At 55.5% G+C, this 19,922-nt stretch overlaps 1 protein-coding gene and 1 long non-coding RNA gene across 3 annotated transcripts in view; one reads left to right on the top strand and one right to left on the bottom strand.

Annotated features, from left to right (window-relative positions):
- The window catches only part of LOC116947028 (putative oxidoreductase YteT), a 338,553-nt gene that overhangs the window by 53,178 nt on the left and 265,453 nt on the right, over nt 1–19,922 (top strand). The window contains exon 3 of the mRNA XM_032962395.2: nt 6,439–6,523. Within this exon, the coding sequence (XP_032818286.2) occupies nt 6,439–6,523 (85 nt within the window). The remainder of the gene's footprint in view (nt 1–6,438; nt 6,524–19,922) is intronic.
- The window catches only part of LOC116947031 (uncharacterized), a 52,598-nt gene continuing 37,617 nt past the window's right edge, over nt 4,942–19,922 (bottom strand). Inside the window, exons 2-4 of one of the 2 annotated variants that reach the window (XR_012945581.1) lie at nt 18,928–18,999; nt 16,455–16,570; nt 4,942–8,213 (exon numbers count right to left, since the gene is read on the bottom strand). This is a non-coding gene — a long non-coding RNA (uncharacterized LOC116947031). Of the gene's footprint in view, nt 8,214–16,454; nt 16,571–18,927; nt 19,723–19,922 lie in introns of those variants that run through there. The other variant, XR_004403636.2, reaches the window with a different exon arrangement.

The raw sequence follows: 19,922 nt of genomic DNA, 5'->3' as shown, positions 1-19,922 counted from the left end.
GTGTTCCTAGGCCTCGTCCACGGCCCGGCAGCCGTTACCTTCCTGTGACCCCGAGCGACGTCAAGGTCATCATCCCCTGCTGCACGCGCGGCTCGCAGCAGGCAGATCGCGCTCACCTCGCCTGAGGAAGGAATTCAAGCTTTCTCGCTCGCTCACTCCTTATATCTCTCGCCCTCGTTCTCTCTCTCACTCTCCCTCCCTCTCTCCCCCTCTTGCCTTATCTCCCTCTCTCGAGCTCTTTCCAATCTCTCCCCCACCACCCTCCCTCCCCCCTTTTATCTGTCCCGCTCTCCCTCTGTTTCTCTACTCCACCCCTTTTCCTCTCTCCCACTCTCTCTTCCCACTCTACCCTCTCTTCCCCTTCATCTCACCCCCCATCTCCCTCTCTCACGCTCTCTCTCTCTTACCGTCTCTCTCTCTCTGCCTCTTGTGTCTCTCTCTCCCTCTCTGCCCCCTTTCCCCCCTTATCCCCACTCTCTCTTCCCCTCTCTAAAGTTAAAGTCTATCCTCCTCCCACTCTCTCTCTTCCTCGTCTTCTTTGAACGCTGGGGTGGGGGGGGTCATAAAAGGCCTCTGTACCGGCGTGAACGGCACCCTCCTTTTCACCTTCTAACGTGCTCGCTCGTTGGGTGTGGCTTGTGCGACCACGACCGCCACCACCACGTGGAGTTTTGTTTGTGTGTTTGTGCGTGGCGCGTGTAGCGCCACGTGCCACAGCGCGTGTGTTTTTTCAATTGTGTTTGGTTATTTTTGTTGCTGGTGACTTTGTGTGTTTCAAATCGAAATCGCCTCCAGTGCTGCTGCTGCTGGCGGCAATAAAAGTTGTTTACAAGTCTCCCTCTCCTCTCTTTTTTACGATCAGAGGAAGCAAGAAGATGCTCGGTTTAGTCGGCACTTTGCTTCGTTGATCATTTCGTTTTTTTGTTTCTTCCTTTGCTTTATGTACTCCCCCCCCCTTTTAAATCAACCTGTGCTACTTTCTTCGTAGACACAAACACTAACGAAGAAGCACTCTCTGCTCCTCCTTACCCCTTCCCTATCTCTCTACCCCCTCTCTCTCTCTCTACCCCCTCTCCCTACTCTCTCTATGTTTCCCCTGTTTTCTATGTAATTTTATTTATTACATTTAAAAAAAACTACGACAAGTGCTGCATCTGCACCCAGCACTCCTCAAGGTCCTATGGCCTCCAATGGTAGCTCGTGTCTCCATGCAGAGCTCTCCACCGTCATCTGCCACTGAGCACACGGCCTCCTCCAGCGCCCACTGCTCCTTGAAGGCCGGCACGGCGTGGGTCAGCCGCGCATGGCGGAACTCCAGCCACACCCTGGCTCTGACCAGTGCGCTGGAAGATGCCCAGGCTGCTGGCCGGACGTTTCCCCTCCACGACCACCTTCCTTGCCCTGTATATGGCGAGCTTGGCGTAGCCGACGAGCACGTTGACCAGCCCCTGAAGATGTTGGGGTCCGTCGCCCTTCGAGTGTCCAAAGATGAGGACCGTCGGGGAGAAATGGAGGCTGAACCTTAGGAGGATGTTTCTCAGGACCTTGAACAACGAGTCCAGGCTCTTGCACTCCACGTTTTGGTGCGCCACCGTCTCCACTTTACCGCAGAACCGGCACTCCGGGGACGTGTCGGTGAAGCGCGCCAGGGAGGCGTTGGTGGTGACGGTGCCGTGGGTGATGCCCCAGCTGAGGTCGCCGATGCGGTTGTACGTCGGGCTGGAGTAGAGTTGCCTCCAGCGAGGCCTCTCTGGAGAGATGTAGGGCGACCAGGGATGGTCCTTGTGGCTCTTCAGGGTGTTCCGTTTGCTAAAACTGGACCATGTAGGAGTAGAACACCTTCCTCTTTGTGGTGGTGGAGGGTGGTGGTGGTGGTGGGGGTGGTGGTGGGGGTGGTGGTGGTGGGGGGGTGGTGGTGGGGAAGTAGTCGGTGTGGGTGCGCCACATTCGTCGCTCGCTACTGGGGGGGGTGGGGGGGGGGGTGGGGGGGGGCGACCACACCGTCGTCGCCCTCCCCCCCCCCCCGAGTGAAGCGCTGCCCCGGCTGAGACATAAAAGTGCAGTCGAGACGTGCGCACGCGCTGCTTGGGTTTTAGTTGAGTTAAATGATGTGCGCGCACGCACGCATCGCCACTGGTGTTGGCCGTGAGCGGGAATCGAACCGGAGCGGTAGTGCAGCGGTTAGCGCTACGCTGCGCGACGAATCTGACGACCCGGGTTCGATTCCCGCTCACGGTCAACACCGGTGACTATTATCTGAACCGGTTGTGGGCTTACCCTAGGTCGACTCAGCATCAAATGAGTACCTGGTGCGATGTGTAAACATCGCCACTAGGGAGACAAAGGCGGCCGGGCGTGGTGTTGGCCACCCACCCCCTCGTGTGCCGTGCCGGCCTTCATAGGTGCTTGTTAACAGCACTTGCCCCTACAGTCTGTTACAGGCTATGCGGGGGATCTTTGTCTTTGTGTCATCCATCGCTCGCACCACCACCGCTCCATCCCTGATCCATCCACTCCGCTATTGATCCTTCACTAACTCCATCACGGATAACATCGCTCGCTCCACCATTCATAACATCACTCGCTCCACCACTGATCCATCACTCGCTCCACCACAGATAACATCGCTCGCTCCACCATCACAGTGGCCGTGGCTTGTGGTCGCGTTCTCCACCCCACAGCAGGAGGTAGCAGATCAGCAGTTGGCACGTGCAGCCCGCAAGCAAATCACACGGGGGCAGCGATGAGAGCGAACAAATTCGCTTCAGCGGCCACGGCAGGAAGAGGGATTGAGTGGCTCATTGTTGGGAGTGGGTGGCGGTGACAAACAATGGCCTCGTTTCTGTGCGCAGGATATTAGAGCACAATACCTCCGTGCGAGAGTTTGATTGTGCCAAAAAAACATCGATGCTGTTACCCCTCGGGCCGCTAAGCCCCGGTCTCTACTGCAGCATCGCTGAGCCAAGATGCTGTTGTGAGGCACGTGGGATCTCTTGCCTCCACGTGGGATCTATTGCCTCCACGTGGGGTCTATTGCCTCCACGTGGGATCTCTTGCCTCCACGTGGGACCTATTGCCTCCACGTGGGATCTATTGCCTCCACGTGGGATCTATTGCCTCCACGTGGGATCTATTGCCTCCACGTGGGATCTATTGCCTCCACGTGGGGTCTATTGCCTCCACGTGGGGTCTATTGCCTCCACGTGGGATCTATTGCCTCCACGTGGGATCTGTTGCCTCTTTTCCGGAGCCACCTCACGGCCGACTGGGCCCAGATTGGGCCGCCCCAAGAATGGACCCAAAACCTGGACCCTCAGTGGCTAGGAGATGTTAACTACCTCGTCTGGTATGCAAAGAGGTCGTGGGTTCAATCCCGACCTTGACGCCTGTTGCTGTATATTTGGAGTTTGCGGGGTCTCTTTCCCAGTGGTCGTGTGGATTTTTCTCCGGGTCCTCCGATTTTTCCCTCCACATCACACGTTTAGAGTATTTGGCCAGTATAAATTTCCACATGATGATAAACCACTTCGTTGAGCTATCATTTGTGGCCAGGTCGCTTCTGAAAAAGAGCTACGTAGCTCAGTGGGGCCTTACCTGGTAAAATAAAAAATAGCAGTAAAATAGTAAGGCCCTCCCCAAGCTAACCCTCCAGTTTCTCGCGACATACCAATCCGTCTCGCTACCGCATACGAGCCGATATTTCTAAACGTGGACGGAAAAACCGGAGGAAAAGCCTAAATCCGGTCGTGGAATAATCACAGCTGACGACGACGATGCTAATAAATACAATTCTTAGCCATGTGGATGACTGTCCTTCAAGAAATAGCTTACTTCGAGCACACTATGAGCACAGGTCTGGCCAGGCAGAGCACCGGTTGGACACCTGTAACTGTGGCGTGCCTACCAACACTCGGCAGCAGCGTTGCGCTTCATAAATGCTCGCCGGTACTGAACGTGGAAGCTCGATCGTCAGGCGTTCGGTACTTGGTCCAGACGGAGGCACAGTTCCCTCCTACGCGCGGCCCTTCTTCCGCTCCCCATTGGCCGTATGTGTCGTGCACGTTGAATTTCTTTCGCACCGCGCGTAGCCGCCAACCGTGCTAGTCAGAGGTGCGTGCCCCCTTCCTTGTCGAACGTCGTCGAGTCGTCGCCGGCCCTTCTCCCGACGAGCCTCCCTTCCCCCACCTCCGCCACCTTCGTCAGCAGGCCGCCCCCCTCTCGCCAACCCCCACGGCCCGGGCCAGGCAACCGCAGGAAGCGGCTTACATCGGCAGCGAGTGCTTGCAGCAGATACGCTCGGCAGACGCGGGGCCCACGCCGTGAGGTGGCACTTTGGGCGGTTATACATCGCCCGATGCACGCACGCACGCACGTGGCGCGCGACTTGACCCAGGTTTATTGCGAGTTTCCAACGACACAGCAGCCACTTTGCTTCCCCTCGATTTGGGGCTCAAAAAACCTCGGCTCCGTGGCCGCGGCTCGGCGATACCAACTCGAGGGCCTGGTGTGGTGCGGTGGGGTTGACGGGGCGGGGGGTACTTTGTTGTTGTTGTTGCTGTCGCGTTGGCAGGAGAGACGCTCACGATTTCCGCGCCCAATTTCATCCGCGTGTTTCTTGGGGGTTTCGCGAGCGCAGTGGAAGGGCTCCGGCAGTCGCGGCGCAGCTCCGTAGCCCTTTGAAGTCATCGTGGTCGTCATCGTGGTCGTCATCGTGGTCCTCATCATCGCCATCATCGGCGGCGGCAGTGGCGGTGTGTCGTGATGAAAGTGTTTTGGCAATTTGGAGAAAAGAGAGCAATTGGAGAACAATTGCAGCCAAAGGTGCCGCTGAGCCGCTAATCATCGGCAATACCGTCATCACCGCCGCCGCCACCGTGGTCGCGGTCGTCGTCGCTGGATCAGCGTTGGCACGTCTACTGGGAAGCGACGTTCAGCTGCTCAGACGTTCAGCTGCGCAGTCAGAATCTTTATTTCTCCTACAGAAATCCGATGAGCTATGAAGCTCTCTTTCACAGATGCCCAGTCGGGGCACGTGGTCTGAAAGTTACAACAACAAATAACCACAACGATAGGGAGTGCAAAGTATAGGAAAGGTAATCAAATCACTATAAATACTAAGCCATTTTTTATTTTACCAGTCATCTGTTTGGGATCATCGCAGACTCGCGTTGTTGTCATCGTCGTCGTCGTCGTCGTTGTTGTTGTTGTTGTCATCGTCGTCGTTGTTGTTGTTGTTGTCATCGTCGTCGTCGTTGTTGTTGTTGTTGTCTCGGCTGAGGAGAGCCTCTCAGTTAGGGTGGAGCGTGCGACGCGCGAGTTGAGCGCCGCCGATGGCCACTGCGATTTGCTCCGCGTTGTCTTCCCAAGGAGCCGGAGCCGTCGGTTTGTTTTCGCGTTGTGAGGCTCACTCGGAGGCCCTCGGGGCGCGCGCGGTTCGGTCCACCGGCGTGCGTCTGGCCGAGCGAGATTAACGAACGACGGCAAACGACGACAAAAAAACTCAAACGCAGATAAAAAAAATATAAAAACGTAAGAATGCGACCGGTATTGGCCGTAAACGTTCCAACGCTGCAAATTTGTCTGCAAATGACTCAAATGTGATTACAGCAGCGCCAGGCTACTGTGACAAAAACTTGGCAGGACCCCCCTGAAAAGGAGTCGTGAGACTCAACGAAGCTTTCCTGGCTAAAGAAGCAAAGTAACAATGGTGAGGGAGAACTGGGCCGAGTCATTGTGGAGCCGCGTGCGTGACGCGTGCGTCTCGAGCGTGACGTGTGGGTGACGTGTGCGTGCGTGACGTGTGCGTGACGTGTGCGTGCGTGACGTGTGCGTGACGTGTGCGTGCGTGACGTGTGCGTGACGTGTGCGTGCGTGACGTGTGCGTGACGCGTGCGTGACGTGTGCGTGACGTGTGCGTGACGTGTGCGTGACGTGTGCGTGCGTGACGTGTGCGTGACGTGTGCGTGCGTGACGTGTGCGTGACGTGTGCGTGACGTGTGCGTGCGTGACGCGTGCGTGACGTGTGCGTGACGTGTGCGTGACGCGTGCGTGACGCGTGCGTCTCATGCGTGCGTGACGCGTGCGTGCGTCACTTGTGCGTCTCGTGCATGTGTACGCGTAGGGAGCGGTGGCGCAGCGGTTGGCGCGCCGCACTACGAACCCGGTGACCCGAGTTCGATTCCCGCTCACGGTTAACACCGGTGATGATGATCTGAACCGGTCCTGGGCCTCTTCTAGGTCGACTTAGCCTCAAACGAGTACCTGATGCGGTGTGTAATAACATCGCCACTGGGGAGAAAATGCGGCCGGGCGTGGTGCTGGCCACCCACCACCTCCTGTGCCGTGCCGGCCTTCATGGGTGCTCGCTAGCAGCACTTGCCCCCACAGTCTGTTGAGGCCTCACGGGGGATCTTTGTCTTTGTGTGCACGCGGGGGCAGGTGGTCGGCATTGCGGACCCACGACTCTTCGCAAGAACGCAGTTCCAGAGGGAGCATGGCTTGGAGAAGAGCAGCGTGTTCACTGGTGAGTGTCGGCACACACAAAGACAAAGATCGCCTATGAAGGCCGGAATGGCACACGAGGGGGTGGGTGGCCAGCACCACGCCCGGCCGCTTTTGTCTCCCCGGTGGCGATGTTTTGCACATCGCAGCGGGTGCTCGTTTACGGTTGAGTTGACCGAGGGGAGGCCCAGGACCGGTTCAGATAATCGTCACCGGTTGTTGACCCTGAGTGGGATTTGAACTGGGGCCGCTGGGGTTAGTAGCACAGCGGGGTAACGACTACACTACCGCTGCCTGCCCTGAGTAATAAACACAGATGCACACACGAGGTCATGAGCAGCCTTCGAATTACACCGAGAATACAGGAAGAGGAGCAAGCACAATCAAGTCAGAGACGCAATTATTGACTGTTGAGGAAAGTAAATTGTTGCACCCTCGATCCTACCGGTAGGTGAAACAAACCCATTGAGACGCACGGAACAGCAATCGCCTCCCGTGCAAAGGGTGTCCTGTTGGGCTTGGGCAGGACAGACACGTCACGGCCATCCGAGACGGAATCCCGAGATGCAGCCATAAGGAGGGATCGCATCCATAGAGCACGGCCACCGAGGTGCGGCGATGAAATGGGCCCGTGGATTACAGAAGGATGACTGCATTGCGAGCCTGTGGCCTTCATCCAACAGTGGATAGGTCATGGCTGATGACTATATATTAGGAAGCCACTCGAGCTATGCACTTTTAAATCTAGATGATTATTTTTTATTTAGAACTGCTTTTTGTGTTTAGTTTGTTGTCCTTCCCCCACACCTCTGATTGGCACGGTTGGCTACGCACGGTGCGAAAAAAGTTCAACACACAAAACTAAATATATGTGCGCGTGGGCGCGTCGGAGGCAGCCACGCTGTAGTTGTCGCCGCTGGGAGGTTTGGCCCTGGCAGCGATGGCCTTGAGTGGCCACGGGTCTCCGAACCTGGCTTGGTCCCTCAACCAAGTTGGTTTTAGCCTGATAAGGGCACTCTTCACACAACAAAAACAACAATCGCCATTCGCCACTAAGTGGCGGTGACATCACCACGGCGCTTGTGCCAGGCTATGTGCATGTTGAAGCCACATGAAGTGTCGAACGCCCGCTGGCAGGAGGTTACGGAGCAGACCCAGGCGCCGCGGGTCGACTGAGATAACTGGCCGATGCACCACCTGTGCCCCCTACTGTGCCAACTTGCTCTTCACACAACGCACACTGGCACATTCACTGAAGGCCAATTTGACCGAGCAAGAGGCCCCCCGGGCACCAGTTCTAGATGATTGCCACCGATATTACGCGTGGCCACGAAATCTCAGCTGGGTCACAGTACCATCATCAGCGCAGCGCTGCGCCTCACACGTCCGGCTGCTACGGTGTGTACTCAAGTACACACTCCTACATACTCCTACGTACATAATACAGGTGTGATTTCTGGGGTTAGATCGCGTAAATGTGTCGTTAAACCCCGCCACCACCCGACACAGCCAGTTAGTGAGGTTTGCCACGTAATCAGAACGTGCCAAGTCGTGACGAGTTCAGCACCACCGGTTGGTGTGTCGGAGAGTGAACCCACGGCAACGATGACTCCTCCCCGTACTCGCGTGCGCCTCCTGTGTACACACTCTCCCGCCACGCCGGGCACCGTCGCGTGCGTGGTGAGGGGCCGTCCACAAATGACGTCACGCACCTGGGGGGGGGGGGGGGTCAGACATTTGTGACGATGTGTGACGAAGGGAGGGGGGGGGTTTTATAAATGTGACGTCACATCAAAATGCGCAACTTTAATTAAATATAGACAACACGTTCTACTTAATTAAATAGACTTTGTAATAAATGTTTTCTCCGACAACATCAGAGTGCAGCGCCACATTAAATATGCACTACAATGACAATAGTTTAAAGCGATTTGAAGCATGGTTTATTTTTTTTTTGGGGGGGGCGGGGGGCAGAACTTTATGACGTCATATTTGAGGGGGGGTCTGACTATTTGTGACGTCGTGTGACGAAGGGGGGGGGGGGTCAAAAATCACGTGACGTTATTTATGGACGGCCCCAAAGCGACAAAGCACGATTTGCTATTGCGGTTGTATCCAGCGCTCGAGGGGAGACTTGTGGCCCCTGGTGTGACGGTCGGCACGCTGGGCCTACAATCCAGCGGTGGCTGGATCTCCTGGAACTTGCGGTCGATTCGACGGTGCCCGGTTCTTAAACTCGCCCGCCGCTCCTCCACCTCGTGGCGGGGCAAAGCGTGGGAATTCCCGTCCCTTCCCGAGACGTCTCGCCAATGTGGAAGAGTAGGCCAAATGCCCTCTGGTGGACTCCCTTCAAACCAGTGATGGCAGGACTGGGACCTCTTTACCTTCAGCCGGTGGGCTGTGTTACACCGCCAGCGCCCATTGAGACGAACTTGGCGTGATGCGGGCGCTAGCAGAGGCGTTTTCTAACAGCCCATGCCCTGCCGGCATTACCCTTTAGTGTTAAAGAGTAGCGGGTGCACGCGTGTGTGTGTGTACACGTGTGTGTGTGTACGCTGTGTGGAAGCTACCTGGTCTGTCGCTCCGCACTAAGCTTCAGGTCTTCTCGGCCACGGTCATTCCCTCCCTTCTCTACACTTGCGAAACGTGGACCCCCCTAATGGAACACCTTCGCCGGTTAGAAACATTTAGGCTGGCCTGCCTACGATCCATCCTGGGTTTAACCAGACTGGATTGTGTGAGGAGCTCAAAAATCCTTGAAAGATCTGGGCAAGGTCCCATCGGTGAGCTCCTCCGGCGGGGAAGGCTGCGATGGCTGGGTCATGTAGCCCGCATGCCCAGCCACCGCATGCCGAAACAGCTTTTGTTCGGCCAGATCGAGGGGGCAAAGCGGGCGCGGCACGGGCTAGAGAAGAGATGGAGTGATGTGGTACAGGAGGACGTGGAGCTGAGTGGACTTGCCGATGACTGGTACCAGCGGTGTCAAGATCGGCCTCTGTGGAGGAGGCTCGTGAAGGATGCTACTGGGCAGTTGGAGGCAGTCGCCCTCCAACAACAACGGAGGGCGGAGGAGCGACGCTCAGAACAACGAGCGGAGCGCCGGGTAGCTAAAGCACAGCAGGTTGGCACAGTAGGGTGCACAGGTGGTGCATCAGCCAGTCATCTCAGTCAGTCGACCCGTGGCACCTGGGTCTGCCCCGTGACCTCCTGCCAGCGGGCGTTCGACACTTCACGTGGCCTCAGGGTGCACATAGCCTGGCACAAGCGTCGTGGTGACGTCACCGCCACTTAGTGGCGAATGGCGGTTGTTGTGTGTGTACGTGTGTGTGTGTGTACGTGTGTACGTGTGTGTGTACGGCAAAACAACCCCCTACCTCCTCGCGGTGCCGGATGGGCACCTGGTCTGGAGTGATTGGAGGGCATGGGCCAGATCAGCTCAATAACAACGGTAGGAGGCTGCTAGATTTTTGTGCAGCCCATGGGCTTCTAATTACCAACACGCTGTTCCGGCATCGGCGCATCCACACAACATCATGGATGCATGCCGGGTCCAAGCAAGAACATCTGCTGGACTACATAGTGACGGACCAGCGAATGCGAGCCCATGTCCTTGACACCAGGACCTACCGTGGAGCTGATCTGCCCTCTGACCATCGACTAGTCATCTGTAAGATGCGCCTGCCATTCTTCCACTCCGGTGGTGGGTGTACACCCAGGACCCCATTCCAACCTAAAGTGGCCTGGTCTCAGTTATCTGATGAAAGTTGCAAGCGAGAATTTCATCATCGCTTGCGGCTGGGATTGGCATCGTCCCCGACTCCTCCTGATGTCGAGGGTAAATGGGCGAGGTTTAGGACTGTGACTCATGCAGCTGCAATGGCTGCTTTGGGTACGCGGTCCAGACCTCCCCAGACACCCTGGATGACAGAGGAGTTGCTCAGGATGGTTGAGAAAAAGCGACAGGCCCACTGTCATCGGCTACAGAATCCCACGTCAGAGAATGAGGAGGCTTACCGCAGCCTTCGCTCGGAGGTTCGGAGAGCCGTGAGGCGCTGCAAGGATGGGTGGTGGTCGCGGGTTGCTGAGGAGATGGAGTCTGCCTCAGTGGCCCGTGATCACAAATCTCTATTTAACTCCATCAAAAAAGTAACCTGCAGCGCCACACCTATTACCATCATTAGGGGAAAAAACGGTGATCCAATTTCCGACCCCCAGGAACAGGTTCGCAGATTTGCTGAGCATTTCTGTGAGGTCCTGGGGGAGGGAAAATCCCTCAGCCAGGAAAACATCGTGGCACAAAGTGAGGATGACCCTGCTGAGGCTGCGGTGCCTCAAATATTGGATGAAGTCACCCCCTGTGAGTGGCTGGCTGAGGTGCCAGCTGCTGATGAAGTATTGAAGGCGATCCGGAGTCTGAGACCAGGAAAGGCAGCGGGCAGAGATGATCTCCCAAGCGAAATGCTGAGGGAGGGTGGCGTTTGTGCACAGACTGCCCTATATGACATCATAACAACAGTCTGGACCACTGGACGGGTTCCGCAGGATTGGAAGGATGCCCTGGTGGTCCCCCTTTTTAAGAAGGGGGACCGCACAGACTGTAACAACTACAAGGGCATCTCACTCCTCAGTGTGCCGGGAAAGGTCCTGGCAAGGATTATTCAGCATCGCCTTGCCAGGCACGCTGAGGAGAGGCTTGCGGAGCCCCAATGCGGTTTCAGGAAAGGGCGGTCCTGCACAGATGCCATATTTTCTGTCCGTCTGCTACAGCAGAGGTGTAGGGAATTCCAACAAGACCTACATCTCTGCTTTATTGACCTGGTCAAGGCCTATGATACCATCAGTAGGCCTGGGCTCTGGGTCGTTCTTCGTGCTTTTGGAGTACCTGACCCTCTGCTCACGATCATTAAGGACCTTCATGATGGTGAGCGGGCCCGGGTAAAACTACGTGGCCGGGAGTCAGAGCCATTCCCTGTACACCTTGGGGTGCGACAGGGATGTCCTCTGGCTCCCACATTATTTAACATCTATTTTGACCACGTAGTTCGTGAAGCCTTCAATAGCTGTACCGGGGGAATCTCCATATGGTACAGATATAATGGGAGGCTAATCGATGCCCGGGTGCGGTCAAGGGATGGCTCCCTACTGCTCAACCACGTTATGTATGCTGATGACTTGGTAATAGCTGCTCAGTCAGAGGAGGAGTTGGAGACGCTGCTGCTGAGACTGGAGCGTGCCACTAAGAGGTGGGGCCTTACCATCAGCCCCACCAAAACTAAGCACCTGCCTGGGTATTTTGTACCATCGGACACTCCACCCCCACAACTCCCAATCGGTGATGGGGCAGTTGTGGAGAGAGTGGAGAGTTTCCCATACCTGGGCAGTGTGCTTATGACTGGCTCCAGTTTAACAGCAGAGGTCTCACTCCGAATCAGTCGAGCGGCAATATCTTTTCATCGGTTGCGTAACGCTGTGTGGAAGCTACCTGGTCTGTCGCTCCGCACTAAGCTTCAGGTCTTCTCGGCCACGGTCATTCCCTCCCTTCTCTACGCTTGCGAAACGTGGACCCCCCTAATGGAACATCTTCGCCGGTTGGAAACATTTAGGCTGGCCTGCCTACGATCCATCCTGGGTTTAACCAGACTGGATTGTGTGAGGAGCTCACAAATCCTTGAAAGATCTGGGCAGGGTCCCATCGGTGAGCTCCTCCGGCAGGCAAGGCTGCGATGGCTGGGTCATGTAGCCCGCATGCCCAGCCACCGCATGCCGAAACAGCTTTTGTTTGGCCGGATTGAGGGGGCTAAGCGGGCGCGGCACGGGCTAGAGAAGAGATGGAGTGATGTGGTACAGGAGGACGTGGAGCTGAGTGGACTTGCCGATGACTGGTACCAGCGGTGTCAAGATCGGCCTCTGTGGAGGAGGCTCGTGAAGGATGCTACTGGGCAGTTGGAGGCAGTCGCCCTCCAACAACACCGGAAGGCGGAGGAGCGACGCTCACAACAGCGAGCGGAGCGCCGGGTGGCTAAAGCACAGCAGGTTGGCACAGTAGGGGGCACAGGTGGTGCATCAGCCAGTCATCTCAGTCAGTCGACCCGTGGCACCTGGGTCTGCCACGTGACCTCCTGCCAGCGGGCGTTCGACACTTCACGTGGCCTCAGGGTGCACATAGCCTGGCACAAGCGTCGTGGTGACGTCACCGCCACTTAGTGGCGAATGGCGGTTGTTGTTGTTGTTGTACGTGTGTGTGTACGTGTGTGTGTATGTGTGTGTATGTACGTGTGTGTACGTGTGTGTGTACGTGTGTGTGTGTGTGTACGTGTGTGTGTGTACGTGCGGTCAAGGGATGGCTCCCTATTGCGCAACCACGTTATGTATGCTGATGATTTGGTAATAGCTGCTCAGTCAGAGGAGGAGTTGGAGACGCTGCTGCTGAGACTGGAGCGTGCCACTAAGAGGTGGGGCCTTACCATCAGCCCCACCAAAACTAAGCACCTGCCTGGGTATTTTGTACCATCGGACACTCCACCCCCACAACTCCCGATCGGTGATGGGGCAGTTGTGGAGAGAGTGGAGAGTTTCCCATACCTGGGCAGTTTGCTTATGACTGGCTCCAGTTTAACAGCAGAGGTCTCACTCCGAATCAGTCGAGCGGCAATATCTTTTCATCGGTTGCGTAACGCTGTGTGGAAGCTACCTGGTCTGTCGCTCCGCACTAAGCATCAGGTCTTCTCGGCCACGGTCATTCCCTCCCTTCTCTACGCTTGCGAAACGTGGACCCCCCTAATGGAACATCTTCGCCGGTTAGAAACATTTAGGCTGGCCTGCCTACGATCCATCCTGGGTTTAACCAGACTGGATTGTGTGAGGAGCTCACAAATCCTTGAAAGATCTGGGCAAGGTCCCATCGGTGAGCTCCTCCGGTGGGCAAGGCTGCGATGGCTGGGTCATGTAGCCCGCATGCCCAGCCACCGCATGCCGAAACAGCTTTTGTTCGGCCGGATTGAGGGGGCAAAGCGGGCGCGGCACGGGCTAGAGAAGAGATGGAGTGATGTGGTACAGGAGGACGTGGAGCTGAGTGGACTTGCCGATGACTGGTACCAGCGGTGTCAAGATCGGCCTCTGTGGAGGAGGCTCGTGAAGGATGCTACTGGGCAGTTGGAGGTAGTCGCCCTCCAACAACAACGGAGGGCGGAGGAGCGACGCTCACAACAACGAGCGGAGCGCCGGGTGGCTAAAGCACAGCAGGTTGGCACAGTAGGGGGCACAGGTGGTGCATCAGCCAGTCATCTCAGTCAGTCGACCCGTGGCACCTGGGTCTGCCCCGTGACCTCCTGCCAGCGGGCGTTCGACACTTCACGTGGCCTCAGGGTGCACATAGCCTGGCACAAGCATCGTGGTGACGTCACCGCCACTTAGTGGCGAATGGCGGTTGTTGTTGTGTGTACGTGTGTGTGTACGTGTGTGTGTGTACGTGTGTGTGTACGTGTGTGTGTGTACGTGTGTACGTGTGTGTGTGTACGTGTGTGTGTACGTGTGTACGTGTGTGTGTGTGTGTGTACGGTGTGTGTGTGTGTGTACGTGTGTGTGTGTACGGTGTGTGTGTGTGTACGCGCAGTGGTTTGCACGCCGCGCTCCGTATCGACCCCAGATCGATTGCCGCTCACGGCCACTTACACCGGTGGTGATTATCTAAAACGGTCATGGGCCTCCCCTAGGTTGACTCAGCCTCAAATGAGTATCTGATGCGGTATGTAAAAACAGCGCCACCGGGGAGACAAAGGCGATCAATCGTGGTGCTGGCCACCCAACCCCTCGTGTACCGTTCTGGCCTTCATAGGCGCTACTCGCTAACAGCACTTGCCCCAACAGCCTGTTTAGGCTACACGGGGGATCTTTGTCTTTGCCCCGCGCTTCTTCCACAGCCATTAAAGGGCACCAAGGAGTGGCACTTAAAGTCCGTGCACTAGAATGTACTAGCTGCACAGCGTGCAGCGATATCACGGCTTAATAAGAGTGCGGAGAAACCATTGGGCCTCGCTATAAATCCCCAAACAATGCCCCGGTCAATTGGCCTCTGAACTCCACAAATGAAATAATCACCTCTCTGGCGTCTCCCCCTATATCTGTGTGTGCTGTGAAGAAGGGGGCCCCATAGCCCCAAACGCCACCTGATATCAACCTGTTAGTTTTGTCGAGGCCGTACGCACAGTGCTCTTGACGAATGCTCTGAGCGATTCTGTTTCTCCTTTCTCCGTACGAAAGGTGGTTTGTGATGGGATGAGAGAGAGAGTTCCGTGGCACGCGCACACGGAGTGCTATTGGAGACCGCTGGAGAAGCTGTGATGCCGCTGTCTTTCAACGTAGGCTCTTCAAAGAGCAATAAGCGATCTCGGCACATCAGTATTCCTTGATCATTGTACACCTCAGAAGGGTGTGAGTCAGTGGGGAGGCGAGCCTGGAGATATATATAAAAAAACGAAAACTCAACATCACGTAGCTATAAAATATACCTACGTGACTTTACCGAAAGAACCAAAGAGTATGGATTTCTGCAGTCACGAAAGCTTCAAATCAAGATTGAAAACTCAACAATTTGTTTAATGTACCAGGTAAGGCCCCACTGAGCTAAGTGGCAATTTTTTTCAAAAGCGACCTGGGCCACAAGCGATAAGCTCAACGAAGTGGCTTATCACGTGGACGTTTATAGCAGGAGCCAAATACTCGAAACGCGTGGTGATGTTGATTCTAAATGTGGAGAGAAAAACCGGAGGACCCGGAGAAAAATCCACGCGACCATGGGGAGAGACACCGCAAACTCCAAATATACAGCAGCAGCAGCAGGCGCCAGGGTTGGAATCGAACCCACGACCTCCTGTAGACCAGGCGAGGTGGTTAACATCTCAACCACAGTGGCTCCACGTGGACGAGTTCCCAGATTTCGTATGGGGCACCAACAGGGACAGCTGTAGAATAATTCCCGGGTTAATTCGCCACTCACTCTGACACCGACTTTGTTGTCACGCGTTCTGTGTAACATCAAGCAGGTGCACAGTGTTCATCTGTCTCTACACACGTGAACCACCCACGGCGCACAGTGTTCATCTGTCTCTACACACGTGAACCACCCACGGTGCACAGTGTTCATCTGACTCTACACACGTGAACCACCCACGGTGCACAGTGTTCATCTGACTCTACACACGTGAACCACCCACGGTGCACAGTGTTCATCTGTCTCTACACACGTGAACCACCCACGGTGCACAGTGTTCATCTGACTCTACACACGTGAACCACCCACGGTGCACAGTGTTCATCTGTCTCTACGCACGTGAACCATCCACGGTGCACAGTGTTCATCTGTCTCTACACACGTGAACCATCCACGGTGCACAGTGTTCATCTGTCTCCACACACGTGAACCATCCACGGTGCTCAGTGTTCATCTGTCTCTACACAGGTGAACCATCCACGGTGCTCAGAGTTCATCTGTCTCTACACACGTGAACCATCCACGGTGCACAGTGTTCATCTGTCTCTACACACGTGAACCATCCACGGTGCTCAGTGTTCATCTGTCTCTACACAGGTGAACCATCCACGGTGCACAGTGTTCATCTGTCTCCACACACGTGAACCATCCACGGTGCTCAGTGTTCATCTGTCTCTACACACGTGAACCATCCACGGTGCACAGTGTTCATCTGTCTCCACACACGTGAACCATCCACGGTGCACAGTGTTCATATGACTCTACAGATGCAGCCAAACCCCGAGGCCTACTCAGGATAAACGAGTACTTGGTGGTGCACTGTGTAACAACATCAGCAATGGGGAGACAAAGGCGTCCGGGCGTGGTTGCTGGCCACCCATCCCCTCGTGTGCCGCCGTGCCGGTCTTCTTCACAGGTCCACTTGCCCCAACAGAATGTTCAAGGCAATGCGGGGGATCTTTACCTTTGTGTTTAAAGATGCCTCTCACGCCCTGCTGGGCCAGAAGAATGTGGATCCCACTCGTCCGGTTTCACGCATCGGAGTCACCGTCCCCTCACTTACACACACCGTGTCTTCACCTACACACACACACCGTGTCCTCACCTACACACACCGTGTCCTCACCTACACACACACACACACCGTGTCCTCACCTACACACACACACCGTGTACTCACCTACACACACACACCGTGTCCTCACCTACACACACACACACCGTGTACTCACCTACACACACACACCGTGTACTCACCTACACACACACACCGTGTCCTCACCTACAAACACACCGTGTCCTCACCTACACACACACACACCGTGTCCTCACCTACACACACACACACACCGTGTCCTCACCTACACACACACACACCGTGTCTTCACCTACACACACACACACACACCGTGTCTTAACCTACACACACACACACACCGTGTCCTCACCTACACACACACACCGTGTCCTCACCTACACACACACACACACCGTGTCCTCACCTACACACACACACACACCGTGTCCTCACCTACACACACACACCGTGTCTTCACCTACACACACACACACCGTGTCCTCACCTACACACACACACACACAGTGTCCTCACCTACACACACACACCGTGTCTTCACCTACACACACACACCGTGTCCTCACCTACACACACACACAGTGTCTTCACCTACACACACACCGTGTCCACACCTACACACACACACACCGTGTCCTCACCTACACACACACCGTGTCTTCACCTACACACACACACACCGTGTCTTCACCTACACACACACACACCGTGTCTTCACCTACACACACACACCGTGTCTTCACCTACACACACACACACACCGTGTCTTAACCTACACACACACACACACCGTGTCCTCACCTACACACACACACACCGTGTCCTCACCTACACACACACACACCGTGTCTTTACCTACACACACACACACCGTGTCTTCACCTACACACACACCGTGTCTTCACCTACACACACCTACACACACACCATGTCCTCGCCTACACACACACACACCGTGTCCTCACCTACACACACACACCGTGTCTTCACCTACACACACACACCGTGTCTTCACCTACACACACACACACACCGTGTCTTCACCTACACACACACACACACCATGTCTTCACCTACACATACACACCGTGTCCTCACCTACACACACACACACGTGTCTTCACCTACACACACACTCACGCCCCTTCTGCTTCGTTGTTTGTTCTGAGCCCCTACACAATTATTTAACTTCACCACGGATGACGATGTTTAAAAAAATAAAATCTACACACAGACATCGAATCTTCCGTCGTAGTATTCAGCAGACTGTTGGATAAGTGTTGTCAACCGCGCGGGAGGAGGTGGGGTGGCCAGAACCACGCCCGGCCGCCTTTGTTTCTCCAAGTACTCATTTAAGGCTCAGTCAACCTAGGCGAGGCCCAGCACCGGTTCAGATAATCATCACCGTTATTCGGGACGGTGAGCGGGAACCAGATTCGGGTCGATGGGCGAATAGTGCAGCCCGCTAGCCACTACCGCAACAGCCGCCAATCGCAGCAACGAAGTGGCGGTGCCATCACCGCAGTGCCCGTGCCAGGCTAGGTGCACCTTGGGGCCACGTCAAGTGTCAAATGCTCACTGACAGGAGGTCGCTGGACAGGCCCAGGTGCCATGGGTTGACTGAGTGAGACGACTGGCCGATGTTGGTGGCGCGTGAGGATGTGTGGGAGTATGGGAGTGAGGGTGGCAGGCCGCGTGATTGTGCAACTGTGGGGGAGTTTGTCGCGGTGAGCGCTACGAACCCTGCGCCCCGAGTTCGATTCCTGGGCTTCCCCTCGGTCGACTCAGCCTTAAATGAGTACCTGGTGCGGTCGTTACGAGGAAGACAAAGGCGGTCGGGCGTGGTGCTGGCCACATACCCCCTCGTGTGCCGTGCCGGTCTTCATAGGTGCTCGCTAACAGCACTTGCCCCAACTCACAGTCACACATCACCGCACTCACACGAACACACACCACCACACTCACAACACTCCCTTCAAGCTCGCACTGCCACACTCACAACACTCTCACACCACCACACTGTCACATTGTAACACTCACACCCTCACACACTCTCACACTCACACTCTCACATTCTCACACTCACACACTCTCACACTCACACCCTCACACACTCACACCCTCACACTGACACTCTCACACACTCACACCCTCACACTCTCACACTGACACTCACACACCGCCACACTCTCTCACTCTCGTCACACTCACGACAACAAAGGCAAATCAAATAACGCCAAACAGCACGACACTTTCCCACATCGCTGCGGTGAGAAGCGCCGCTGCCTGGCGTGCGCTGCGTGATGTTCAAGTGGCACGGCACCGCTCGTCAAGAACTCACCAATAACGCCGACTCCGAGCAGTGCCGGATGAAGCGAGTGCGGGGCCTGTAGCATGATGTTATAAAGGGGCCCTACATAAAAAAAAAACAGATACATTTTTAAACACGTGCGTTTTTATCTTGCGTAGTAAAGTACTGTAATAGTATTTGTTCATTTGCTATACAGCCAGATAATACGACAAATGGCTAACCTTAAACACCCAGTCGTTCATAAAATTTGAAGGCGGTATAGTACTATGGTAATAGAGCAAGTGCAGAATCACTGAACCGGAGTTGATAGCTTGAAAGCATTTAGCGTGGGGCCCTTGAAAGTGCGGGGCCCGTAGCACTTGTAGCTACTTGTGCTACGAGGATCATTCGGCACTGACTCCGAGTAGCTCTGAGCCGCGGTTATTGAAACCGGCTCAAGCACACGGTGGACTCTGCGGGGGTGAAGGAAGCACGGGGGGAGAGTTTCATTTCCTACCACGTCCACGAGGGATTGCCGAAGCGCGCGGTCTGCTGTGATGCTGACGGTAAAGACCCCTGAGGCCTCGTGCGCAAAGGGTGCAGCACTCAGTCACGGGCCAGATCCGAAATCTAAACGAAACTTTTTTTACACGATTGTTATTTTACCATGTAAGGCCCCTCTGAGCGACGTAGCTCTTTTTTTCAGAAGCTCCAACGAAGTGAGCTTATCATCACGTGGAAATGTACAGCGGCCGCTTGTCGACTCTAAATGTGGAGGGGGGGGGAATTCGAAAAGAACCCCCCCCCCCAGGCGCGCGAGGGGGCAACGCTTTATCCCGTGCGGACGAAACAGGCGGAGTCAACATTGCTGCTGTCCTGCCTTCTCCCGGCGAGCCACAGAACCTAACCTCGCAACGCACGCGAAGTCGCACAAAATGAACCCGCACGGAGCGAGTGAAGCCTGTCCCGTGCACTACACGCGGCTGTCAACCCACACGGCTTACTCCGGATTCTTGTATAGGGAAATTGACTTTCCCGGGTCCATA

Source organism: Petromyzon marinus, chromosome 28, assembly GCF_048934315.1.
Source record: "Petromyzon marinus isolate PM22_M1 ecotype Great Lakes invasive population chromosome 28, UKy_Petmar_22M1.pri1.0, whole genome shotgun sequence".
Lineage (NCBI taxonomy): Eukaryota > Metazoa > Chordata > Hyperoartia > Petromyzontiformes > Petromyzontidae > Petromyzon > Petromyzon marinus.
Note: the sequence above shows the minus strand (reverse complement) of the source record. Positions and strands in the feature narration are given on the sequence as shown.